The sequence below is a fragment of the Callorhinus ursinus genome, unplaced genomic scaffold, assembly GCF_003265705.2.
Source record: "Callorhinus ursinus isolate GAN/ISIS: 27379988/994484 unplaced genomic scaffold, GSC_fseal_2.0 scaffold3, whole genome shotgun sequence".
Lineage (NCBI taxonomy): Eukaryota > Metazoa > Chordata > Mammalia > Carnivora > Otariidae > Callorhinus > Callorhinus ursinus.
The window spans coordinates 53,727,327-53,753,700 of NW_027397065.1; the positions used below are offsets into that span (position 1 = coordinate 53,727,327).

General features: G+C 41.7%; 1 protein-coding gene across 7 annotated transcripts in view; it reads left to right on the plus strand.

The window, feature by feature from the left end:
* ARL15 (ARF like GTPase 15) overlaps positions 1-26,374 on the plus strand; it is a 395,889-nt gene that overhangs the window by 124,007 nt on the left and 245,508 nt on the right. For 4 of the 7 annotated variants that reach the window (XM_073890916.1, XM_025867288.2, XM_073890917.1 and 1 more), the window contains one exon: positions 16,807-16,951. In XM_073890916.1, the coding sequence (XP_073747017.1) occupies positions 16,807-16,951 (145 nt within the window). Of the gene's footprint in view, positions 1-1,895; positions 2,038-7,875; positions 8,069-16,806; positions 16,952-26,374 lie in introns of those variants that run through there. The other 3 variants (XM_025867289.2, XM_073890919.1, XM_073890918.1) reach the window with 3 other exon arrangements.

Genomic DNA, 26,374 nt, shown 5'->3' on the forward strand with positions numbered 1-26,374 from the left:
CCTCGATGAGTGAGGAGCCCTACACAGGGTTTGATCCCATGATGCTGAGATCATGATCTGAACCGAAATCGAGTCAGGTGCTCAACCAGCTGAGCCACCCAGGCGCCCCAGAGCTATGCCGCGTTTTAATAGAACCGCTCCAGTTGCTGTGCTGTAAACAGATTCTGGGGAGGCTAGGGCGGAAGCAGGAAGCCGGCTGTGAGACTGCGCAGTCTCCCTGTTCCACTTAGCTGCTGGGGATACGATCTAAGGCCCCCGGTGGGTCCTTGATACCTCGGATGGTACTGAACCCTGTATATATGTTTTTTCCTGTATGTAGATGCCTGTGATAAAGGTTAATTTATAAAATAGACACAGTAAGAGATTAACAACTAATAAGAAGATAGAACAGTTATAACAGTATACCATAATAAAAGTTACGTGAAGTGGTCTCTCTCTCACAGTCTTATTGGCCTGCACTCACCCTCCTTGTGATGATGCGAGGTGATAAAGTGCCTGTGTGATGAGATGAAGTCAGGGGAATGACGGAGGCGCTGTGACGTAGCATTAGGCTTCTATTGACCTGCTGAGGATACTCTTTAGAAGGAGGATCACCTGCTTCTGGAGTGAGCTTCCAAGTGCATAACTGGAATAGCAGAAAACAAAGCTGTGGGCAAAGGGAGAGTAATCCAGACAAACGGTGATCCTGGCTTAGGCCAGAGTTGTAACGGTAGAGGGCAAGCAGTAGTTGGATTCTGGATATATTTTGAAGCTATTACTGACAGAATTTCCTGATTGATGAGTTGTGTGGTTTGAGAGAAAAAAAAAGATACCAAGGATTATCCCAGGGTTTTTGGCCTGAGCACAAATGGAGTTGTTGCTAATGGGGGAGGAAAAGGTTGGGTACAAGTGAGGAGTGCTACTCAGGCTGTGTTCAGTTTGAGACGCCAATTAGATACCCAAGTTGGGATAGGCAGGATCATTTGCTTGTGAGTTCAGAGGTCCACGCTGCAGATATAAATTTAAAGTTAAAAGCTTCTAGAGACACGGAACGCATGTGACTGGATGAGATCAAGCGTGTGAGTGTAGATAGAAAAGAAGCTTTAGGTCAGCCTCAGATATCCCAGGAATAAGAGGTTGGTGGGATGAAGCAACTAGAGAGGAACCCCCTTCTCGGTGAAAATAAGAGAAAATCCAGAAGAGTGGGTGGTGTCCAGGAGTTAAAGTGAGAAAGCTGTAAGGCGGAAACGGTGAGGGTTGTGTTAAAAGGACGAGTAACATGAGGGCTGAGATTTGACCATTGGGTCCATACCGGGGACTTCCCTGATGACCTTGAGGAGAAGAGAGCAAGCCCGCGGTGAAAGCCTGCTAAGAGTGGGTTTGGGAGAGAAAGGAAAGAGAGGAAACAGAGATGATGCTTTTAAATTGTTTTGCTCTAACAGAAAACAGACGGAGGAAGAAGTGGGTCCTGGAGAGAGCCCTTGCCTTTCTCCCCTTCCCTCGGCCCCCTTCCCCTTTTCCTCTAATCCCCCTTTCCTGGTTCGACAAAAAGCCGCACGCTGTATACCGGGGGGCATCACCCAGTAGGAGGGGGAGTTTTAGGGACAGGGAGGAGGAAAGCTGCAGCACTTTCCTCGATTAGGCTGAAGGGATTAGAATCTGGTGGTAAGACTGGTTTTCCAGAAGAGCAATACCGCAGCCCACAATATTGGCCTTAATGTGTCCTTAGAGCTAGATAGGAAGCCATTAAAATGCAAAGAAATGCAAATCCGGTGAATTAATGAAATAATTTAGGTACAGCCTAGGAGGGATGTTGCTGATCCAGATCTCAGGGAAGAATTATGTGATACCAGCTTCACACTGGGGTACCTGCTCCTTAACAAAACCATTTTTAAGGCCTGGCATTTCCATTATAGGGACTTGGCAAAGAATTCTATACATCGCTGATACTTTACAGAAGAATCCAAATCATGACTTGCTGTCAGAAGTCTTTGGATGAAATTTAGAATTGTGGATGGACATAAAGTAAATCAAACTTTAATTATTGATATTTTCGTGGTAGGTTTGAAATAACTTTAACTTTTGTAATTAAAAGATTTTTTTCCTATAATCATGATTTAATTGTGATTCTAATTAAAACGATCAAATTGAATAATTTAGACTTGTGATCTTGTATGTTTTTGTAATCAGAATTGAAATGTTTGAGAACTTAAGATCTACCAAGTTTTATGTTTGATTTATTGGTGTTACAAAGAATTTAGTACTTTGAAATGTTTGTGTTAAGCAATTGAAGTGCTTTAAAAAAAGTAAATATATTAAGTTCATAAATACAATTTAAAATTAAAGGGAATTTAATAAATTAAGTTTGTTAATGGGACCAAATGTTAAAGTACAATAATGGGATTTATAAGACAAAAGCATAAGAAAGTGAAGTTTTTACATTTTGCCTTTAGTAATTTCAACATTAGTTTACAAAAGGAGTCATTTCTTACAAGAATACCAAGAAAACTCACATTCCCCTCCGGACGTACAGACTCCCTAGGTGACCTCACCCGTGGCTTAAGAACTACCCAGTGATACTCATATTTATATCAATACTGACCCCTCTTCAGAACCCCAAATAGGCATCTCAGAGATAACTAAAACCAAATTCTTAAATTTCTTTCTCCTCCAATACCCCCAAACCTTAATTCCTTAGTTGTTAAAGCCAAAAATATAGGTGTCATTCTTGATTCCATTTCAATTGCTAAGAAGACTCTATCAGGGTTCTGGCAGGGAAAAAAATGATCTATTCAAATTGGGTAATTTGAGGAGCTTTAACTAATGAGAATATACAGAGGTGTGGACACTGTATGAGGAAACCATCGCTAGTCCCAAAGGAGCAAAGTGAGGGAGCCCTTATGGGAACCCAGAGGCAGAGAGGGCTGAGTGGAGGGGCTAGCCTGATTGGAGCTGTGGGGCTCACTCTCAGGCAGCTGAGGGAATAAACACCCAATATCATTCTTTCTGCCTTCTCTTAACGGGTGCCTCTACTCTGTGCAATCAGACTGGAAGCCAAGTCCGGGGTGCCCAGCTGTGCAGTCCCTACAGGTCAGCCTGCGGGCCCACAGAGCAGGGAGAAGAAGAGCGGAGGTAGGCACCCAGCACAAAGGCTGGTGAAGCCTGCAGTACATTATCTGGGACATATCCTAAATAAGTATTTTCTGCATTTGGTGTCCATTTCCTGTTAAACCTATCTTTGAACTCTCCTTTTCTTTGTGGTTTATGACCCTCTTTCTGTTGTTTTTTGGGTCTTTTTTTTTTTTTTTTCCTCTTCAGTAATGATGCCCCCATCACACCTAGAGTACCACTGTTTCCTGAAACACTCATCTAGTCAGACAGAGGTCTTAGAAGGCTAGCCAGAAATTTTGTTAACTAATATGCTTTTTATAGCCAGATAATTTGAATGTTAAGTTGTTAGAAATTGTATTAAACCTGAATGAAAGTATGTGAAGTGTAATTATCAGCAGTTGACATTTTAGTATTGTGTGCTTTGTTTTCTAAATCTTGAACCTTTTTGAAATCTCATTTATTGTTGGAGTAGAAGAAATACTGAGTCTTGTAATGAAAGTGTAGGAAATGCTCAAGCTAAGATTCAGTAGAGTATTTGAGGCGGCAGTTGCAACTACCACTGAGGCATATCCTGTATGAAGTTACAGGTGAGCGAGCCCATTACGTAGTGTGCTCCGTGTGACCCCCCCCCCCCTTTTGGCTCCTTTTGCCTTTCTGTCCTTGGTCTGTGAACGCTGGAAATCCCTACTTTAACCTGAACTGAAGGAGATTTAGAGTATATCTTTTGCTCCTATCTGATCAGATTTTATTGGATCTCTTTTTATTACCTTATTCACTTCTTATTTCTTTCAAAGAAGGACTAGCTATGGCTTACGATAAAAAATCTAAGAAAGCATATAAGAAATACATGATTTAATATTGCATAATGTAGCATTTCAAAAATCTCAGGGTTGAAGATTTCATATCATCTGTACTTTTTTGAGGGTGAATAGAAATATGTGAATAGAAATTACAGGAAATTGTAAGTCACAGAAAACTAATGGGATTGTGGAGAGCTGTGGTGTTCATGTATACTTGATTTGGAAGTCTTGCTAGTTAAGAAAATCTCAAGGCAATTTTGTATTCTCTACCGTATCCCACTGCCACCAGATTATGTGACCGTGAGGTCTTACTTTAATATATACAGAATTAGTTAAGACTGAAATTCTTTGTTTCAGATTTTTACGTAGCAGAGAATACTTGCATTTTTCCAGTAATGTCTTACTCCCCTGGTGATTCCCAGATGAGTCCTGATCCTCTCAGATACATTTTATGTACTCTTTTGGTGATGAATATTTTATCCCTGCCAACAGTGTCTCTAATTTGTCCATGAACCGTTCCCTTGAGGACCTTTGTATGCACTATTATTGTAATTATAAAATCGATTCTAACACTAGATTCAGAGAATCATGAGTGTAGCCTTTCCTGCTTCTGGAGAGCCATGGAGAACTACAGAGTCCATTCAGGTGGGGTCATAATTCCTTGTACAGACTGCCATAAATTATTTCCACAGATTCACCAACTGAGACAAAACGTCCTTTAAAAAAACAAAACAAACAAACCACGCTGTTATCTAATGCTCTTCCTTCCAACCTCCTTCTCCATATCGTTAGTTGTTCTTTAACATGCTTGTTTACTGCAAGCATTCAGATTTTATTCTTTTGGGAAAGCTGAATTTGTCAGCCAAAGACCATGGTTTTTAAAAATTTTTAATTTTTTGCAAAGCATAAATATGATTGCTCTTTTTGTGTGTGTATGTTCCAGATGAGTAGTTTTTTGTTGTAACAGTTGCTTCTCGATTATGCTGTAATTTGCAAGCCAGAAAAGGGAGACCGGAAGAATTATACGTTGGAGAAATATGTTGACCACCAGAATGATCTATGAAAGAACAAAAACAAAAAAACGGCCCAGTCACACATCATTAGGGGATTTGTGTTTCTAGTGACAAGCTGTAGCACAGACAACTACCTGATTGAATTTTTGTTCTTAAGTAACAAAAGCTACATGCTGTACACATCTCCAAGTCTGCCCTGTCCCGTTTTCCACCAAGATACTAAAGTGAAAGGAAAGCGAGAATATGCAAGTGTGGACATCAGAGGTGCCAGGCCTTAGCCTTCTGTACATACACAGCCACCCCCCACCTTCATACATGTGAGAATGGAGTGGTAGGATGATAGAAGGAAAGCAGAGAAGGCACGTAGGACAGAAGAGCTGTGAGTGCATAAGTGGGACATTAAGAGGGCAAACGTGTTTGCTCAGGAAAATCCCAGCCAGATTTTCTGCTAGCTTCCATCCTGCCCTCTGCCTTGAGTCAGCTGGACTCTTCTTGGCCATTCCTAAGACTCTGGCATATTCTTTCAGAGTAAATCCATGGAATTGGAAGATCAACAAATGCTGTTGTATTTTATGTTCTTTAAATTGTAATAATAGAAAAAGTCTTCTGTCTGTTGGGCCAAGGGACAGAATGTGTAGTTGGTGTTGTTTTTGGCTGCCCTACAAATGAATGCTCTATTTGCCATCCCACAGGAGCTTGGCTTCAGGGCTCCCTCCTTTCATTGCTGAAGGTAGGGGACAGCTATTTTTTCTTCTCTGCTCCCTGGCAGCCAGAACCCCAGCATGAAGCCGAGGTTCGTCTAGTTGGATGCTCCAGCCTGATGCTCATTGGCACCTGGCTGGTGCAGTCAGAGGTCATTCTTACACCACAGTGGAGTTGGGTGCAGGGTGCCAAGTAGTTAGTACAAATGGAGACTCCTAAAGTAGCGGTTGCTGCCATGTCACCATGGGCTGCCTTGGTTCTTGCTGTCCTTTAGCTTCTCATCTATTCTGTGAATTATCAGTATGCTGCTGTTTAGAAGCAGACTCCTGTCTGGTGTAAAAGAAAAAGGATACTTCTTTGAAATTATCGTATTTTCTTGGTAGCTTGAGAACTCCTTTGATGGGAGTTGGTGCCTTATTTGATCCCTCAAAAAAGAAAAAAAAAAAGTTGGTCAGACTTTGTTGTAGGAAGACCCCAGTTAAATAGGTCAGGCCCACAGAGCCCTCAGACATCTTCACCAACCTGTTAAATGGGACCCGTATTGTCTATATAACCTATATGGGGACATAATTTAAGGCATTTGTGCTCTATCCCAGGGAATTAAATAGAGCAAATAAGAAAAATGTTTTTAATATGAAGTGCCCATGCTACTGCTATTGTGAGGGAATGGAAGGTTATTTTTGTGGGTATTTCATTTTTGATCAGTGACGTGTGGGGGCTGAGAGAAACCTGGTGATGGCTCCGATGACCTCAGGTAGAGCTGCCTTCATCTGTGTTCAGCCTCTGTGAAGTTTGACAGTGGCTGGAAAGCGCCTCTTTAATGAAACGCACCTTTAAATAACTCTCTCCGATTAATTCCAGCTTCTAAAGTGAGAAGATGACTTGAACTACCACTGCTGCCAGCTCAGCTGTGGATCTGAAATACCCAGCTGTGCCCCCCCCCCCCCCGCCCCCCGCCACCACCAGTGCAGACTCCACAGTCAGAATCTGTCTGACACGGGTGTTGATGTGTGAGGCGAGAGCACATCTCGCGCACTGTATTGGCTCCTCAGTGCTAGACCGTAGTAAACATTCATCTTTGTCAGCAGTTAACAGCAACGAGATTTGAGGGTATACATGGGTTACAGACCCTTGACTCCCTATTATGCTTTTGTCTAGGTCCACATACACGTAGGAGGAGATTCACATTCAGATTCAGAGAATTGGTTTAGCTGTTAAGATATACCAGTAATGTTTAAAAGCCATTTCATAGGAGTTTTCTCCTCTCAGGTGAAGAAAAAAAAAAATCCAGTGATGGTCCCACAATACATCATACCGTGATCCCTTTTAATAGCTCTTATTATAGCAAATCAAAGGACTGTCTACATGTCCTTGGTCACCGTTGGCATTTGGTATATCATATCAGAACTTTGACCAAATGGATAATAAAATAAATCCAAACGCTGGATTAATTCTTTAATTATCTACTCTGAAAAGAGTCCTGATTGGCCAGAAAAATCTGTTCTCTTTAGGAAAACAACTCTAAGTGAGAAATCTAGTAAGTCATGATGGTAATACCTACTGATTGAGCACTATTGAGAGCATTTGGTATAGAGTATCTCACTGACTGCTCCCAGCAGTCTGGGAGATGATCCCCATTTTCTGGATTGGGAAACAGATATCGTTGAAATAACTTCTCCAGATCCCAGTGGGTCTCCATTTCAGGCTTGTCAGACTATGCACTTAATAAAGCCATGTACTGAATCACGGGGGAGCTTACCAACCACGGGGTGGATGCTGTGTCAGACACTGAAGTTCCAAAGCTGAATTAGAAGTGGTGCCTACATTCAAGGGCTCCAAGTCCGGTGGAGGGAGTATGGACTGGAAATCAGCTTCACAGAATGAGAAGTGTTACAACAGTGGAATAGAAAAGGTGCTAAAGAAGTTAAAGAAGATCATCTAAGTCAGACTGAGGGCACAAAAGTCTTTCTGGGGGAAAAAAAGATCATGGAGCTGCATTTCGAAGGGTGACTAGGAGCCAGCTAGAGGGAGATAGTGGAGAATGATGTGTAGGCAAGAGGGCCAGTTCCTTGCACTTGGAGCATGAAGGAGACTGGAACACAACCTGTGCACACAGGTCCGTATGACTGCCATGGGGGTCATTAACGTGGTGGAAAATCATCTCCTATACATTATAAACTTAAAATATAATTTTAAATTTTGTGTGTCGAACCCTGGTTTAGGTGCTTTACAGACATTACAACCATTATCTCACGTGATCCCTCGAACAGCCATTGGAGACCACAAATGAAGGCAAAGTCCAGATCATGAGGAGCCTATCTGCTTAGATAAGGAGCTTGGACTTTATCCTGACAGTTCTAGGTGGTCGTGGAAAGATTTGAAATCTTGGGAATGACTTGGATGTGTTTAAGAAAGGTCATTGTTAGCATTTTGGAGACTGAACTGGAGTGTGGTAAACCTGAGGTAAGGAGACCAGTTGGGAGAACAGACTGTGTTATCTAGGAGTTAGTGGGGATGTTTTTTGAACAAAGGCTTTAGGGCTGAGAACAGCAGGGAGATCACAGAGACCAAGTGGGACAGACCAGGAATTGGTGACTGATGGGGTATGTGGGCCTCAGGCCCATCTTTGTGGAGCCTAAAGATGGTTAAGTGAAGGAATGCTCTGTTGTTTCCCCAAATCTGGGAATAGGATTTCCACTGTTAGGGGCTACCAGGAAGCCAACTTGAGTTTGATTTGTTTTGCTTTCTTGTGTTACAAGGCTCCCCAGCTCCAATTCCAAAAGCACCCAAAGTACCAAGAGCAGAGAGAATTTGCTTTGTTAGGATCTCTTCTGGGGATTTTTAGAGGATACTTAAACCTTCGTGAAGGTCCACTTAGGGAGCCTAGCTCTTTTTAAATGTCTTCATTTCCTGACTCTTCCAAATGTCTTCATTCCCTGACTCTTCCTAAGTGTACAAAGTATAGGAAAATGCCCTTGGTAAGGAATATTAAACTGTTTATATATTTTTTTGCCCCACTTCCCATATAGAAGTGTTATGTTCAGATAGTGACCAAAAATGGGATTTGATACAAAATGCATTAATCGTTCATTTTCAGCTCAATTTTTTATTTCTTGACTCTATAGGAGAAAAAAAATACATGGTCTGAAACTGACCCAGGTGAAATCCTAATTTGGGTACGTGTGTGAATATTCATATAAAGCTTGAATCTTATTACAGTCATGCCTGGGAAATTTTCTGCTAGTTCTACTGGATAATTCTGTTATTTTAAAAATCTATAGTTAGAAATTAGATCTTCCATCTAGCCATTAGAAGAATTACATAGTAAAAGTAAGACCTTTATCTTCTACTTAGCTACCTTTTTGAGTTTTAGTTTAAAAAACAAAAACAAAAACCCACCCTTCTCCCCCTTGACCGATTTTTAATATGAAAAGTCCTGAAATTGTAGAGAGCTAGGAGTATAGGAATGTCTTGAATTAGAGTCTGTTTAAATCTAATTATCAGATACATGCCCTAACTTTTAAAACCCTACGTTTGGTTCATCTTGAGATGCTTGTCCCAGGACTGGTGAATGCCGCCCATCAGGGATGACTGATGCACAGGCTGGGAGCCACGTGGGTCCCTGGTCTGGCGCAGCACAGCGGCACTCTTCCATTCAGGGTCTCAGATGTCTGCTCCTCTGCAAAGCCAGGAGGCCAGTGTCTGTAGTGGCTAAGCATGAAATCCCCTGCTTCTGTTTGTTTCTTTTGTTGCCACAAGTTAATAGGGACAGAGACAGGAGACAGCCCAGAACAAAGCAGAAATAATGGAGTATTTCACCCCAAAAAGGAATGTGGATTGAGAAATACAAAGGATAAGGCAAAGACAGACTTAGTGTCCCGAGGCAGTGTGATGTATTGGCCAGAAGCCTCAGCCCTGGGACAATTCCAGGCCAAAGCCTTCATCAGTGAGCTTAGAGCAGCCCACATGGTGGAAAGGTTTGACCCATCTTCTATAAAAACAATTTACTGTTTTTCCCACTAGGGTCTTAAAGGGCCACAGGATTTTTCACCTTGAAAAGTGGATTGCTCTGGTGACTTGGGGAAGAGTCTTCTGCTGGGGTCTGCCTGGTGGTCAAGGGGCCTCTTCACAGTCGGCGCCGACTCCCTGCTCCTTCCTTCTCTAGCTATCAGTGCCACTTGAATTTCCATTCTCTTGACTTGTTTGCAAGAACCGCTGGTTTATTCCAAGACATTGGGGCAAATTTGAAATTCGTTTTTCTTGCGTGTATTTCCACACATCCCAGTTTATTCATGTATTTTCTCCATACTCTCCCCCAGTACAGTTTATTTGGTTTAGTATTTGCTTACATATTTACTTTACTGAGGGATAATTTACATATACCTATATTTTAAGGGAGAAAATTGAGGACTGTTCTTTAGAGATGTTCTCCCCCTTGCTACCGTGCTTAGAATCCGAAATCTCTGCAGCCAGCATGGGCTTCTCTTAATAGACCAGCTTTGTCCTTGCCAGAGGATAAAAAATGGTTACATGGAAGCACCAGACGGCAGGGCAGAGAAGCCAGCAGCTCTTCCGGGGCCCTCACCTTCCTCCCAGCCCATCCGCTCGCCCCCTTCCCTGCTCCCCGTCTCCGCCCTGCAGGAAGCAGTTCCTCCTGCTCTACTGGAAGATGCGGGTACTTGAGCCGTAAACTTGTAAACTTGTCGGGTGCAAGGAAGGAAGCAATGTCAGCACCTGCGCCATCCCCTTCCCCTGCCGGGTGTTTATTCTCTCACACGGGCAGATGTCCTCAACGCACTCTCATTCCCTCGAAACCACGGAAACACCCCACTTCTGGGCCTCTGATCCCTGAGTCTGGCCTCGGCGGTGGCGGTACCGAGGCTGAGAGGACATGAGTAGGTGCTCTGGAGCCAAGCAGCCCTGGTCGGAGCTCCCGCTCTCCCGCTCTGTCCCTTCTGAGCTCTGTCGCACTGTCATATCTCCGTGTTCCCTCTATACCGGATGCTGCTAATGTCTCCTCCATGTGGCACCCCCTCAGACGTTAGCAGCTTCTGGTTCTGGCTCCACCGAGGCAAGTCATTTGGGCCTCAGTTATCTGAAAATGGGAAGCATGTAGTGCCTTTGTCAATGGGTTGTTCAAGGAGTAAGTGAATTAGTACATAGGTCACTTGTATCGGGTGTTAAATAGTATTAGTGACATTTGTGTTTGTTTTTAAGTTTTGGGGGCACCCATCCTTCCTCACGTCTTTCCCAGAAGTTTAAGTAGCTTTATAAACCTTATGACACATTTTGGTTGTAGTTTCCAAAGACAGATCCACATTTGACTATTATGGACTTAGAAAATACTGTATTTTAAATCTTACAATTTTAGATATTTAAATACTAAGTATTTTATTAACTGGACATGGTTAGTGTTAGAAAACACTTGTAGAAATTGACTTCCTTTTAAAAGCTGCTTTCATCGTGAGAGTGAGGGTCAGAGTGTATAGGTGCCTCTTTTTGGTTTTAAAACCAGTCTGAGAAATAAATCCACTTCAGGATATGGGTGAATTGTCTCTTAGTTTTAGATACCAACTAATTGGTGTTGCCTGCCTCTGACGAGTATTTATGGAGTGCAGTGCCAGGACCCACCCTGGGACTCCACCAAAAGGCTTGGTTATTTGCTATCGGAAATCTCTGGTTTTTAGTCAGTGAGACCCGTATTTAAATACGGAAGAGAATAGTGTGTGGGGTTTCGGGCAGTGACTGCCTGGCCCTGGGGAAGTCCCAGAGCTGACTGAAGAACATTCTCCAGCAACTGTACAGAACTTCAATCAAATTGAAATCATGCTCGGAATAAAATCATGTATTCATGATGAAAAACAGAGCCTCGATTGAAACAAATGCCATGTCCCCAAAGGCTAGGGATTCAGGGACATGGGATGGTAGGAAGTCCTGGCAATGCCGGGGCCGCTGCCCGAGGGGGAAGATTTTGGGGAAGACTCGGTCCAGGATTGAGAAATTGTAGGACAGCTGTACCTCTCTGCTCTGGTGCCTGGCCACCCTTGGTAACTGTAAAGTTAGACTTTATGAATCAAGGATGAATAGGTCTTTGGGTCGATGAGTGTACTTCTATCATCTACTAATTCTTACAATTAGGAAAAAACAAAACACGTGTGGCCTGGCATTTACTGCAGCGATAGAAGTGTGTGTAACAGACCTGGGAGGGAAAGAAAGGATTAATTCTCTGCGGGAACTGGAGAAGACGTCCCAGACGAGGTGCTATCTGAGCAGAACGTTGGATAGGAATTTGCCAAGTAGAAACGAGTGGGAAGAGCCTTCCTTTCTGTGGGCGCACAGTCTGAGCATGAAGTGCCCAGGCTGCTGGAGGAACTAGTGAGTGATTGGGATGGTAGCCGGGGCCATTAACGGGGAGCTGGATAGGGAAATAAGATCTACGCTTCAGTGCTGAATTAGTGCTTTAGAGTGCCAGTTCGTGGAGCAGTTACTCACCGTGTACCTATTGTGTATGGTGCTCTACCAGACCTGCCAAGACGTCTGCCACTGTCCCCGACGGAAATGGGGACATTTTAAGATCATCTTGCTGCCTTGGTGCTAGGCCACCCATCTGAAATGCAAGTTCTCATTTGACCTTCACAATTTAATCTTTGGCTCCCCCTGACACACCACCCCCGCTGTACACGTGATCATTCTCCTTTAAGCAAATATTGCTAAGGCTTTTGTTTATCTTTTTAGTTAGTCCACCTTTGAGCTAAAGATTACATGATTATATGATTTGTCTGAAACCTACGACACAGATTTCTGGTGATTCTGGTCTCTGCCCTCTCTCAAGACCTTTCCACACTGTGATTTCCTCACATACAGCATCGGTAGCAGCTTATAGACACATGCTAAGGGGAAACATCCTGCATCCCAGATACACTGGGTCCTTTTGAAAAGGAACAAGTCATAACAGACCCTATGTGAAAAGACCTGTAAACTGAAGCAGTCTAGACAAGAGACCATGACCTTGGTTGCCCACGCACGTGCGCGCCCCCTCCCCCCACCCCATAGTTACCATGCAGACTCACCCTGTTCTCTGTTCCCTGCTGCAAGTGAGAGCCAAGGGTTGTGTGTCTGTAGTGTCTTGGGTTGGAGTGGAAGGGGATGGAGCCTGTGGAAGCCGCTGTGGGTCGGCGAAGGGAGGTACCAGCATGTGGGCTGCCAGACCCTTGCCCAAGGAAAGTCTCACCTAGGATACATTAGGATAATAAGCATCCCGATGAACAGTTATTTATTTGTATGGTGCCTTTCTTGTAGCAAAATGCATTGAACTGATGCCTCACAACATCCTCCTGAAGAAAGGAAGTGGCAGAGAGTGTTGAAACGTTACTGGTTAATCATGGGGAAACTGAAGCATGGATAGGTTTATGGAGCCTGAGCAGAGTCACACAATGCCTTAGTGTCTGGCCTGGGAATGAAGCCTGAGTTTGCCGCTTGCTGTCAGGACTGCCGCCGGCATTGTGTTTAGCATTGTACAGCAGTGAAAGGGGCTTACTCCTAACAATGCGAGAGCTGCTTTAGGAGGCAGACACAATGAACTTTGGTACAGTATAGTCTAGAGGCCAAAATGAGTAATTTTAAGTAAATTGACTATGAGATCCAAAGCTTCATTAAGTTTTAAAATGAAAAACAAGTGACGACTGTACAGTTTTTAGGAACTGACTCAAAAAACATGAACATTCTTTTCCCGTTTGAAATAGCATATTTTTAAAAGCCTTATTTTGTTGGCTCAAAATCTGACACTATTCCTGCCAAGCATAGGATTTATTTATTTCAAATAAATATTCAGAGGTTCTGTGATTTATTTCAAAGATTCTGTCTTGTAATGATTGTCAATCTAACCTTTATGCCTTTTGTGTTCCAAAATACCTGATTTCCATAGACTGTGTTTTGGGGCGGCTGGGGAAGGCTTTTGTTTTATTCAGATTAAGTTTGGGTTCTTCCAGAACAGTTGAAAATACAGAGCCTGGAATTCAGGAACGAGACCGGGGGGAGAGGAGAGATGTCACGTTAGGTGTCTTAGATATCACTGTGGAGAATCTAGAGAGAGGAGATGAAACACACGCGTGGATTACAGTGTCACTGCTAAATTGCTTTTCACGTCCAAAGTGTCTTGGTGACCTAGAGAAAATTAACAGGTGATCTAGATATTAATGAGTTTGGCTGCAAACGTTTTTACATTCTGGATTTTAAAAAGAGCATGAAGGTGAAATTTTGGAACTTCAAAGTTATGTTGAGTAATACTGGTATATGAATAACTTAAACAGGGCAATATAGCAATCACCTACAATTTTATTTTGTATTTAAGATTTGATTGACTGGACCAGGATAGTTGGGTCAATCTCCCTCCAGGAGATAGTCTGAGGGAATTCTGGGAGAGGAGCTGAACAAGAAAGGGGCAGTCGGGAGCAGGAATAGGGTCTCTCCCTTCTTTCCCCAGTGAAGATCAAAGTAGCCCAATGAGAGGAACCACAGTGTGGTTAGTGGTGTTGCCTGACGTAGTTGAACATGGCAGAACTCTCCCAAGTGAATAGCTGCTAGTCAGTGGTCCTCTTTGAGGGAACACATGTGTATATGCATGTACGTGCATATGCAATACATCTGCTTCTTCGAAAAACTCACCATGAGTCCAGGAGACTTGGGGATAAAGTCTGCAAGAAGTCACACTATCAACCAACCTTCATGCAAATCCAGGATGTGATGTGTTGGCATCTAGGGCGCTCTTTATAGTTGTGGTCATTAATTTTGTAGGAGAAGGCATAATGGAACTCAAATAATGCCAAAGAACAGCAACTAATACGAGGGAGTCAGAGGGGTTGCTATATGCACGCAGACTGAAATAATTAGGGCTCCTCAGGCTTGAAAAGACGGAGCGGAAATAGGATTAGAGTTTAATAAATTTGTGAAGAATATGGATTAGATGATCATAGAATTGTTTACCAGAAGTAGGCAGAACCTCTTAAAAGCCGAGAAGTGAACTGAGGACAACAAAAGCTCTGTTATACTGGGCAAGTAGACCCTGTGCAGCAAAATCACTCTTGAAAACTGGACTGACTTCTGGCATTGAAGGGAACTGAAAGGGTCAAGGGTTACTCTTATTTTGATATTATTTTCTTGAAATGTGAGGGTTCCAGGAAAGAATAGATGAAGCTTCCTAGTAGTTTTTACATTTTTCCCCCCTTAGGTGAAATGTCAGTGTTGTGGGTTCTTGATTGAACATTTATTCATTGAAAGTAGATTCTATGCTGTGTCTTCCGCTAAGCCCTGGGGACACTGGGATGAAGATGGAAAGAGGTGGTTTAGTGGTAAATAGGAAACTGTGATGGTCGGTGTGGTGACTTGACAAATGTGCCGTAAGAGCTTGAACCAAATTGCTAACATCCTCCAAGGATCAGATCAGGTGCCCGTGGAAAAGGGGTGCTGAAGCTAAGACCTGAAAGCTGACAAGTTCACTGAGCCAAGAGCTAGAGGAAGAGGGCATAGCATCTGGGAGTGCCTGGAGGTGCGAGAGGGGGTCAGTGTGGCTGGGGGGCAGAGTAGAGGGAGGAGTGAGTGGTGGGAGAGGGGTGGGAGAAGAGGCTAGGTGGGAGGGGTGGGAGAAGAGGCTAGGTGGAAGTGAGGGGGTTGGTGGGGATTGGTGGAGCAGATTATGGAAGACTTTGTAGATCATAAGGGTTTGGACCCTAGAACAGTGGAGGTCACTGAAGGGGGTTAAACAGATAAGACCAGATTTCATCTTTATAAACAATCATGGTGGCTGTCGTGGAGAACAGGGGGCGAGAGTGAATATACTGGGACCAGTGGGAGAATGTTGGTGTTGTCCAGGTGATGGTGGCTTGGCCTAGAGAGAAGTGGACAAGTTCTAGAGCTATTTCAGAGGAGGTATGGACTTACTGAGTGACTAGGTAGGAGAAATATGAGAGAAAACCAGTCAAGCTTGACTTATGAGAGCCGGTTAGGCCTCAGATTTTATCTGAATGAGAATTAGCACAGACTTTTTATAGGACTCTTCTCTCAGGATCTCCAGATGATCTAGCAGTCAGTAGGTCTCTCTCCCTCTCCCTCTTTTTCTCTCCTGAATTATCGGGGACCTAAAGATTTCAGGCCCTACAAGTCGGCACATAATTGGCCCCTAATAAATGAATGTCAAGTAAGTAGAAAGATCATAAACTACCTAATTTCCGGTCTCCTAAATCTTCCTGCCTTTAACTCTTGCAGAGCAAACAGGTTCTTGCTATGCCCAAACTGTACAACAGTGCATAGTATCCTGAGGTCATTTGACCTGAAACAGAATTTGGCCCAGGTCAAGATGGCAGTGATATCTACAGGGACTCCGTTGAATGATTTCTAAAAGCTTTTTATTCTCAAATAATACCAGAGTTGGAAGACTAACAGAAGGAATTTTCATCAGTCATTAACATTTTACCATGTTGGCCTTATCACAGTCCTCACCATATAGAGCTGATGATGGACACAGATTTAGAAATTTTCTTAACCCATTAATTATGGACGTCAAGACCCTTCATCTCTAAATACTTGATTAGTACATGTTTTCTCAGAACAAGGATTTTCCTTTTATGAAGCACAGTACAGTGATTAAATTCAGGAAGCATGACCTCATGCAACACTGCTATCTATTATGCAGTTGCTAGGCAGCCCTCACCTGTTGTCCAAATCTCACTTCTGCCATTTTCCTCCACCTGTTCCATGGGTCCAATTCAGAAGGCATTGCATTTGGTTATCCTGTTTCTAATCTTCTCAAACCTAGAACAGTTCCTCAGCATTTGACTTTTAAGACATTGAGATTTTAGAGAATGGGCCTGCTGTCTTGTGGAATGCTCCTCAGAGTGGTTTTGTCTGAAATTGTTTCATGCTTGGATTCAGGCTGTGCATTTTTGGCAGGAAAGCTGAGAAAGGATGTCATGCTCCTCACAGGGTGCCTGTCGCAGCAGGAGGGGAGCCGTGAGGTCTACGTAGCTCTCATTCCTTAACTTTGATCACTTAAGGTGATGTCTTCTGGGTTTCTCCACCTTGAAGTTACCTTTCCTCCTTATAATGAATAAGTTATTTAATTACTTCATACTTAGTCATTATAAATGTTACTAAGCTTTGTGTCCTGTCTTATTTAAAAGAGCCCCATTTCCCCCCTTTCTTGGCAGTGTTTTAGAGCACTCTGCTGCAAGGGACCACCACCTGCACGACCTGAATATGACCTGGTTTGCATAGGCCTCACAGGCTCTGGCAAGACCAGTCTATTGTCAAAGCTCTGCAGTGAAAGCCCTGAGAACGTCGTGTCGACCACAGGTGGGTACTGGGCCAGGGTTCTACCCCTTTCTCTTTTTCACCCCTCAAATATTCTGGTTTCTTATGCTATTTGTGGGACCTCTCTCTTCTGTTTGTGGTTAAATGCTTCAGTCAGTTTATTTTTGGGTGTTCTGTTTTTCAAAGTAGAGTAGGGGGTTAGAGGCATTAAGTTTCTGTACCCTGTATCTCTCTCGTTGGATATTTCAATGCCACTGGACAAGTCAAGCTCAGGAGAATATTAGTATAAACTAACGCTGAAACCTGGAATTCTAGTACTGTAACAAAATAGCTTCCTGTCAGGCTCACTGAGTGCTAGTCTCCCTTGAGGAGTCACTCTGGCCTACTTGTGTTGGTCGTACACTCCCTAAACGGTTCACCTGGTGGTCTGACTCTGCTTTCCTCAGAGCTCCTGTCTGGAGGAGAGTCAGTGCAGGAACCACTGATCAGGCTATGTTGTTTCTAGACATGGCCAAGAAGTCAGTCTAGGCAGTGGTTCTCAATCAGGAGAGACTTTGGGTTGTCCCAAGTAGGGGAGGAGGCTGCTGGCTTCTGTTGAATGGATGCCCAGGATGCCACCAAACATCCCACAGTGAGCAAAACAGGCCCTCACCACAAGGAAGGAGTGAGAGCTCACTTAGTGGCTGACTGGGTTTGAATGGTGAGCAAGAACGAAGCCAGAGATGACTCAAGTCCTGGTTTAGGTGATAGGTGGGTAATGGAATCATTAACTAGGATTTCCTATCAGGTAGGAAAAATACTGATGACCAAGAAGAGCCTTACCTCAGTGAGGGTCAGTATTTACCATCAGATAAGTTGGGTTTTTAGAGCTTTCCAGATTTTAGAAATGTAGATGAGAAACTGTGGACTTGTAAAGCAATAGAGAGAGCGCCATTAAGGGATGAAGGAAAGAGGGTGCCCGGTGGCTCAGTCGGCTAAGTGGCCAACTCTTGATTTCGGCTCAAGTCATGATCTCAGGGTCCTGGGAATAGGCTTCGCACTCAGCGGGGAGTCCACTTGGGGTTCTCTCTCTCCCTCTGTCCCTCTGTCCCTCTGCCCCCACCCTCTCTCAAATAAGTACATCTTAAAAAAAATAATAAGAAATAAAGGATGAAGAAAAGAGTAAAGGTGTTTATGATAGTTGGTTGAGATGACAGAGGGTGAGCAGAGCTCAAGACTGGCCTTTCAGGTGAAGCCATTCCTGTTTCCCCTTTCCCCAGGACAGAACTGAGCTCTCCCTTCTCCCCCACTATACATTGTCCGTATTTCTGTTATTTCGTGCCTACAGCACTGCTGGCTACATTATGTCCCCCAGCCTGGGGTGTAAGATCCTAAGGGCAGAGATAGCACACTTTATTTGACTGTATATACCCAGAACCTGGCACAAGCTTTGGGCATAGCTCCAGATGTTTTTTGAGTGAATAGGAGGCAATAGTAACTTGAATTCTGTTTTTGCATGAAGCATCAAAACTCTGTGCGCCTTATAACGGCCTTACATGGCAGGTAAGATTTTTTTTTTTCCCCTCCAGATTCTGTCTTTAAATCATCTGAGGCTTAAAGATATGGTGACGTGGCTGTTGCTGCCCAGCTAGTGATAGAGGTAGGGGCGCCAGTTCAAGTCTTCAAATGAAGTTTAGCTGTACCTAAGGCTTAGGATTTGTGATGAGAGTAGTAGTTGCTGATTGTTGGTAAAATTGTGGATATCTTTGGAGAAGTGGGTTATGAAATTATACAGACCTTATTAGTAATTCTTCCCAAGCAAAATACCGTTCCCTAAAATGTGTAAAAGTAATACAAAATATAGTCTTCTTCACTTAACCAGAGGTATAAATCAGAAGCACTCTTGCTAGAAAAGCAGTTTTGAATTGTAATATAAGAGATTATCTGAAAATAATACTATAATTATTTATAAATTATAAGTTTTATATCATTATTAAATTTTTAACATGTTCCTTATACTGGAACCAATAGTTACGTCGTGTGCTAGTTGATTTTTCTGATACATTAGATGTTAAGTTGCCTAACGTTTTGGATATCAAGCTTCTGTAAATTGTCATCATCCTGAACCAGGCACAGTGACTTTTTGGAGGCCTTTTTGAAGGTCTCTGGCAGCAAGAAGTTTACACCCAGGTTAGGAACATAAGTTTTCTAATGACAGACATTTGATACTTGTTGCGTGCCAGGTGTTAAGACAGCGTGATAAGTGCTGTACTTGATGATGAAAATGAAAAAGCTAACAGGGGTCATTTCTAATGTGAGGAGTCAAAGAAGGCATAGAGGATGTTACATTTGAGAAGGGCCTCGTGATGACGAGTACCTGAGCAGAGAGGAATGGAGTGAGGAGAGGGAGGAGAGGGAGCATTCAGAGAACAGAGATCTTACTGGGTTGAGGCCAAGGACACACAGAGGTTAGGGTGTGTGGTGACCTGACACTGAAGGAGCTTCTAAGGGAGACGTGTACCATGGAGAGTGGATCCAGTGGGGACTTGTAATTGTGGGGATGGAGAGATAGAGGCAGATATGATTGATGCCATCAGAGTGACAGTCATACAATGTCTGTCACCAATACAGAGGGAAGGAAGGAAGGAAAGGAAGAGATAAGAGTGAAGGGTGCCCTAATTTCTAGCCTAGTGATTGAGTGAATTGTAGAAAGTACGGAGAACAAGACAGGCAATTTTAAGATAAATGATGAATTTGGCTTTGGACGTGCTACTTTTGAGGTATTGGCAGTACTTTCAACAATGATCCAAATACCAAAAGACAAGCTGACTAGAGAAAGTTTAGATCTGGATTTGACAGACAACTGAATTGTGGGTTTGGAGATTGTCAAGGGATGATGGGTGGTAGAAGGAAGAAGGGTGCTAAGCACCAACTCTGTTTCATTCCTTCTTCCCATATTTGTTAAATACCTGTTACATGACTGCCACTGATTTAGGCACTGAGTATGCATTAATAGACAAATGTTGGAGCTTACATTCTAGCATCTGCATTAGACAGGGACTCTAAGCCAGGCTGTTCTATATGGTATCGTATAGTCAGATATGAATAAGAAGCCAAAATAATTGGCTTAAATAATCATCAGTCTTAAGTCTGAGAAACGGCTTTTGGGTGTGATGACATTATGGCCATTAGTGAACGGTTTTAGCGCAGAGTATTAGAGTCAAAACCTGAGCGATGAGGGAGTGGTGAGCAAGCAGAGGAAATTACAGTATATAGACTGTCCTTTTCACTCTTGGCCCCTTGGCTAAGACTGCACATAGACTACTCTTTCAGGAAGGTAGACAGTAATAGAGGAAGCAGTGTCCAGGAAATTTGTTTTTATAAAAGGATAAGTGCTGTGTGGGCATGCTAGTGATGGACAGAGGTATTAAGGTGGTGGTCAGAGGGAAGGAAAGATGAAGATGCTCAACAGAGGCAGTGACAGCAAGGATGAGTGAGGATTTCTGATTCTGTCAAGAAGGAATAATTGGAATGGGTTTACCCTCTCACTTAAAATAACTGGGGGGAGGGGTTGGGGGACAGACAAAATATGAAACTGATTTCAAGAACATGAATATGAAGCAACAAAGCATAGTCATCCCTGAGAGATGAGAAACAAATGGGCTGAGCCCTGCATTTACCCCAGCTTACTGCCTTGAGAGAGCTCCTCGGCCATGGCACGCTTCCAGGGGGAACTGAGGTCGAGTTCAGTAGACTCCCTACATTGAGATGGAGCAAGAGTTGGAGAGACCAAGGCAGCTGGGGTTCATGGGACACAGTAACGGAGAGGAAAGAGTTGTACAGGGAGAGAACCCTGGAGATCTACAGAGGGTCTCCCTTGAGTATCCAGGATACTCAGTGCTTAGCCTTGTTCACACAAGGCTGAAAGTTAGGGCTATTCCCACTAGCCAGATTGGAAAAGTCATAATTCACAAGGTACTGGGCAGAGTACTCAGGAGGGTCTTGCCTTTGGAGTCAGCCCAAAGCTGAGCACTGCTCTAGACTCACCTAGGAAATCATATTAACAAAACCAAAAGCTCAGTTTCCTACTAACTTTAATGCATCCTAGAACAAAGCTGCAGGAGATTTACAGAAAACAGAATTACCCAGCACTTATGGCAAAATTCACAATGTTGGACATTAAAATATTACCAGCGATGAAAAAGGCAGGAAAACATGATTTATAGTGAGAAGAAAAATCAATTGAATCTGACTCAAAACTGACACAAAGGAATTAGCAAAGAAAGACTTAAAGCTGAATAGACTTATAACTGAATTCTGTCTGTTCATACAGTTAAGGAGAGACATGGAAGATTTTTAAAAGACACATATAAAATTTCTGATGGTGAATACTACAGTATCTGAGGTGAAAATATGCACCAGATAGGATTCACAGCAGATTGCACATTGCAGAAGTGAAGAGTAATAACCTTGAAGGCCATTAGTATTAGAGGCTGTCCAAAGTGTTGAGGAAGGGAGAAGAAAATGGAAAGTGCAAAGAGCAACATGAACTGTGGGACAATTTCAAGTCCCCAAACATGGGTCATTGGAGTCTGTGAAAGTAAAGGATGGAGAAAGGGACAGAAAAAAATATTTGAAGAAATAAGGTCTAAAATGTATTTAAACTTAAAACTACCAACAACAAATCCAAGAAGCCCATTAAACCTCAAGAAAGAGATAAGAACAAGCTACAATGAAGACATGTAATAAAGTTTCTCAAAACCAGTGATAAAGTGTGATGATTAATTTTATGTTGTCAACCTGGCTGGGCCAAGGTGCTCAGGTATTTGGTCAAATATTATCCTGGATGTTTGTGTTTTGGATGAGAATATTTAAATCAGTGGACTTTGAGGAAGCAGACAGCCCTCTATAATGTGAGTGGGTCTCCTCCAATCAGTTGAAGGCCTGAAATAGAACAAAAGATGACCACCGTTCCACCCTCCGGCAAGGAGGAAATGTGTGTCAGGTGGCCTTTGGACTTGACCCGCAGCATCAGCTGTTTCCTGCTTCTCCAGCCTACCAGGCCTACCCTGCAGATTTTAGACTGTGCCAGCCTCCATAATTGAGTCAACTCCTTAAAATAAATCTATGTGTACATATACCTCCTATTGGTCTGTTTCTCTAGAGAACTTTGGATGAAACAAAGAAAATCTTAAAAGGAAGTAATGATGTTACAAAGGAACCATGATAAGAGTGACATCAGATTCCAGTGTTTCTCACTGGAAACAACGCAAACAAGAAGACCGTAGGGCAACATCATTAAAATACTAAAGGGAAAAAAATTTATCGACCTATACCCAGCAAAATTACCTTGGAAAAAGACAAAGACTTTTTCATTATACCTTTTTATTATACTTTTGTTATACTTTTCCAGCATTAAAGGATGTGTTAAGTCCTTCAGGCAGAAGAAAAATGATTCCAGATGGAAGTCTGGATTTACACAAAGAAATGGAAAGTACAGATATGGTGACTACAGGGGTAATTATATAAGATTTAGTTCTTATTTAAATCTCTTTATAAGATAATTGTTTAAAAAATGTGGGGTTTATAACATACATTAGGTAAAATGCAGGAGAATAATGGCATAAAAGTCATATTGGAAAAAGAAGTATACCACTGTAAGGTTCTTATATGTAGAGTGGCTATAACACTTGAAGGTAGATGAACTATGATCAGAGGTGTACTATTATAACCACTAAAATAACAGAGTGTTAGCTAATAAAGCAACAAATGAGGTAAGATGGAATTATCAAAAATTATCCAAAAAAGGCAGAAAGAAAAGGAACAAGAATAGATGGAATAAATAGAAACCAAGTACTAGGGTGATACACTCAAACCTAACCATCAATAAGCAAATTAAATGTAAATGGTCTAGACTTAATTAAGGGACTGAGATTGAGATTAGATTAAATAAATAAAAATAAATAAAAAACAAAAAATAGGACCCAACTCTATGCTGACTTGAGACAAATCTTAAAGACACAGATAGGTTGGAAAAAGATGTATCGTGCTAACAGGAGTCAAAAGAAAGTTGGAGTGGCTATGTTATCAGAAGAGGTAGATTTTAGAGCAAAGAATAATGCTGGGAACAAAGAAGTTCATTTTATAATGAGATCATTTAATCAAGAGAACATAGTACTAAACGTTTATATAACTGTTAACAGCTTTAAAATACACAAAGTAAAAACTGATGGAATTTAAAGGGAAATAGATAAACCCACATGTCAGATTTTAATACTCTCTCAATTATTGACGGAACATGTAAGAAGAAAATTAGCCAAGATAGAGTAGACTTGAAAAATGCTATCAGCCAACTTGACTTGATTAACATTTATAGAACACTCTGACAGTGGAAGACGTTCTTCTCAAGTGCATGTGGAAAATTAATTAAATTAGACCACATTCAAGGATATACAGCAAGTCTCAGTAAATTTAAAGGGATTCAAGTCATACTAAATATGTTCTCAAATCACTGTGGAATTGAATTAGAAATCAATATAACAAGAAGATTTCTGAGGAAATCCCCAAATATTTGGATACCAAATTACTTCTTTTTTTTTTTTTTTAAAGATTTTGTTTATTTATTTGAGAGAGAGAGAATGAGAGACAGAGAGCATGAGAGGGAAGAGGGTCAGAGGGAGAAGCAGACTCCCCGCCGAGCAGGGAGCCCGATGTGGGACTCGATCCTGGGACTCCAGGATCATGACCTGAGCCGAAGGCAGTTGCTTAACCAACTGAGCCACCCAGGCGCCCATATACCAAATTACTTCTAATAACTTCTAAATAATATCTAAATAACCCACAGATCAAAGAAGAACCCAAAGGGAAATTATAAAGCATTTTGCACCGAATGAACATATGACACATCAGAATTTGTGGGATGCCTCCAAAGCAGGGCTGTAGAGGAAACTTACAGCACTAAACATCTTTGTTAGAACAGAAGAGCCTCAAATCAGTGACCTCAGTTACTACCTTAATGAACTAAAAGAGAAAAATGTATTAAAAATAAAGTAAGCAGAAGAAAAGAAATACTAAAGACCAAAGTAAAGTGGAACTCAAGCAGAAGGAAAGAGAAAATCATTGAAACCAAAGCCTTGTTCTTTGAGAAGATGAATGCAATTTGCAACTCTACCCAAATAGATCAGGAAAAAATATTCAGACACTAATAACAGGAATGAAGAGGAGTTACATAAATGTAGGTTTTATAAATATTAATAAGATTATAGTATAAACAGCTTCATACCAATAAATTTGACAACTTAAATGGAAAAATTCCTTGAAAGACAAACCATCAAAGCTCATTTAAGAAGAAATAGAAAACTCAGATCTGTATTTAATGGAAGTGAAGTCTTAGTTAAAAAAGAAAACTTGAACTCTTGTCAGCTGCACTGGTAAATTCTACCAAATTTTAATGAAAAAATAATGCCAGTGCTACATCATACCATCCAGAAAATTGAAGAGATGGAAAACTTCCCAACTATTGTAAGACCAGTAAGTTTAATGCCAGGACCGGAGACATTACAAGAAAACTACATAGCAGTATCTTGAATGAATACAGATGCAAAAAGCATAAATATAAATTTAGCAAATCTAATATATCACAAAGTGACATTTATCCTAGGAATGCAGGTTTGATTTCACACTCAAAAAAAAAAATAAAATTTAATTCATAATATCAAATTAAAAAAATGTGATTCAAATACAAACAAAAAAACCTCAGTTTCTGATAAAACTACAGAATAGGAACAAAAAGGAATTTTCACAACTGTTAAAGGGCATCTGTGAAAATCCTACAGCTACTGTCATTCTTAATGATGAAAGAATTATTTCCTCCTCAGATCAAGAATAAGAAGACACGGATGTCTGTTCTCAACACTTCGATTCAGCATTGTAGCAGAGATTCTAATGGCATTAGGCAAGAAAAAGAAAAGGAAAGGAATAAGTAAAACTATCTTTATTTGCAAATGACACAATCATCTATGTAGAAAATTTGATGGAATCTACAACTTTATATCAGTGAATTAGAGACAGCAGATGTGAATTAGAGCTGGTAATCTTGGAGATATGAAAATTTGGAGGATATCTTGATCATTAATTTGGAGAATGTTGTCCATAAGAATAGAAGCAGGAAGAGTGTGGTGGATAAACGTTAGCTAAGTATTGAATTCATTCAGATAGATTACCAGACTCCCTGAAAAATTGATAAATGGAAATGTAGAGGTCCGTGTATAAGCAGATGCCACAACTTCAGGTGGGAAATTATTAAGAGGTGACTGTGGTGAAGTGGTCCAAAAGCATTATAAGGAATGCACGCTTGTCCTGGGTGGCACTATTAGGGAAAGGAAAAGTTCTGTTGGCTAGCATAAGGAGGATGGAAAAGTGCAAGAAAATGTTGGAGCCTAGGGAAGACTTTTCTTCATTCTTAACAAAACTGAGATTCCATATGACTCCGTGAAAGGGCTCCATCGTGATGAGGGAAGGGCTGGCTTGGGAATGAGAGGCCTGAAGAAGGATATAGGAGGGAAGAGAGAGATGCTTACTGGTTGAGTCTTGTGTGTTCACTGTAGCTAATGAAGGTAGGTAAGAGGTTGGAGAAACTAATTAGCGATGACAGAGGAAGGGGGAAAGAAAGGCAGCAGAAAAGAGCTGAGCAGGCTGATTTTAAGTTATCAGTGGACCCACAAAAACCAGTCCCCACTGGAGTTCCAGATAAGCGCGGCTGGTGTGTTCAAACCTACTTCCTGGTTCTTTTTGTTTGTTTGTTTGTTTGTTTGTTTGTTTGGATCAGCGGGGTGTGTGTGTATGTTACTGAAGAACAAAGGAGGTGGAAGGAAGATCCCAAAATAAATGACAGAGCCTAACAGCAAGAAAAGATAACTAGAGGGAAAAATGAAGTGAGAAAGCTACTGGTGCATGTGAACATTTAATGTGGAAGATGGAAGAACAGCTGCAGGAGAGTAAGGAGAATGACTCATGAAGGAAGAGACCAAGGGCCTTAAGTCCGTTTTCCAGTAATTCTAAATGTTTATGAACAAGACAGATGTAAGAAGAAAATAATGTTGAGAAATATTTGTAACGGGTATTAGAGTTTATGGCTGTCCCACTTGGAGAAGTCATTCATACTTACAAGTAGTATCTAGAATGCAATCAATAAATGAATTAAAAGAGATATTTCATAAAAAGAATTAATGGCAAAGAAATAAATGGGAAAGGTTCCACTTGGCCAGAAATTCAACTTGACTAGAGAATAAACAAGAAAGATGTTAATTTTGTACTCAAATTTACCAATATTATTTTTTCTTTATGATAAGACCCAATGCTTGGTACGGTTGTGGTAGCATGCATTCGTGGTGGCATTGTGATTGGTGGTGTCCCTTTTCTTGGAAAGCAATTATTCATATAAATCAAAGGTTACCAAAATCTTTTCGCCTAGTAATTATGTCACTG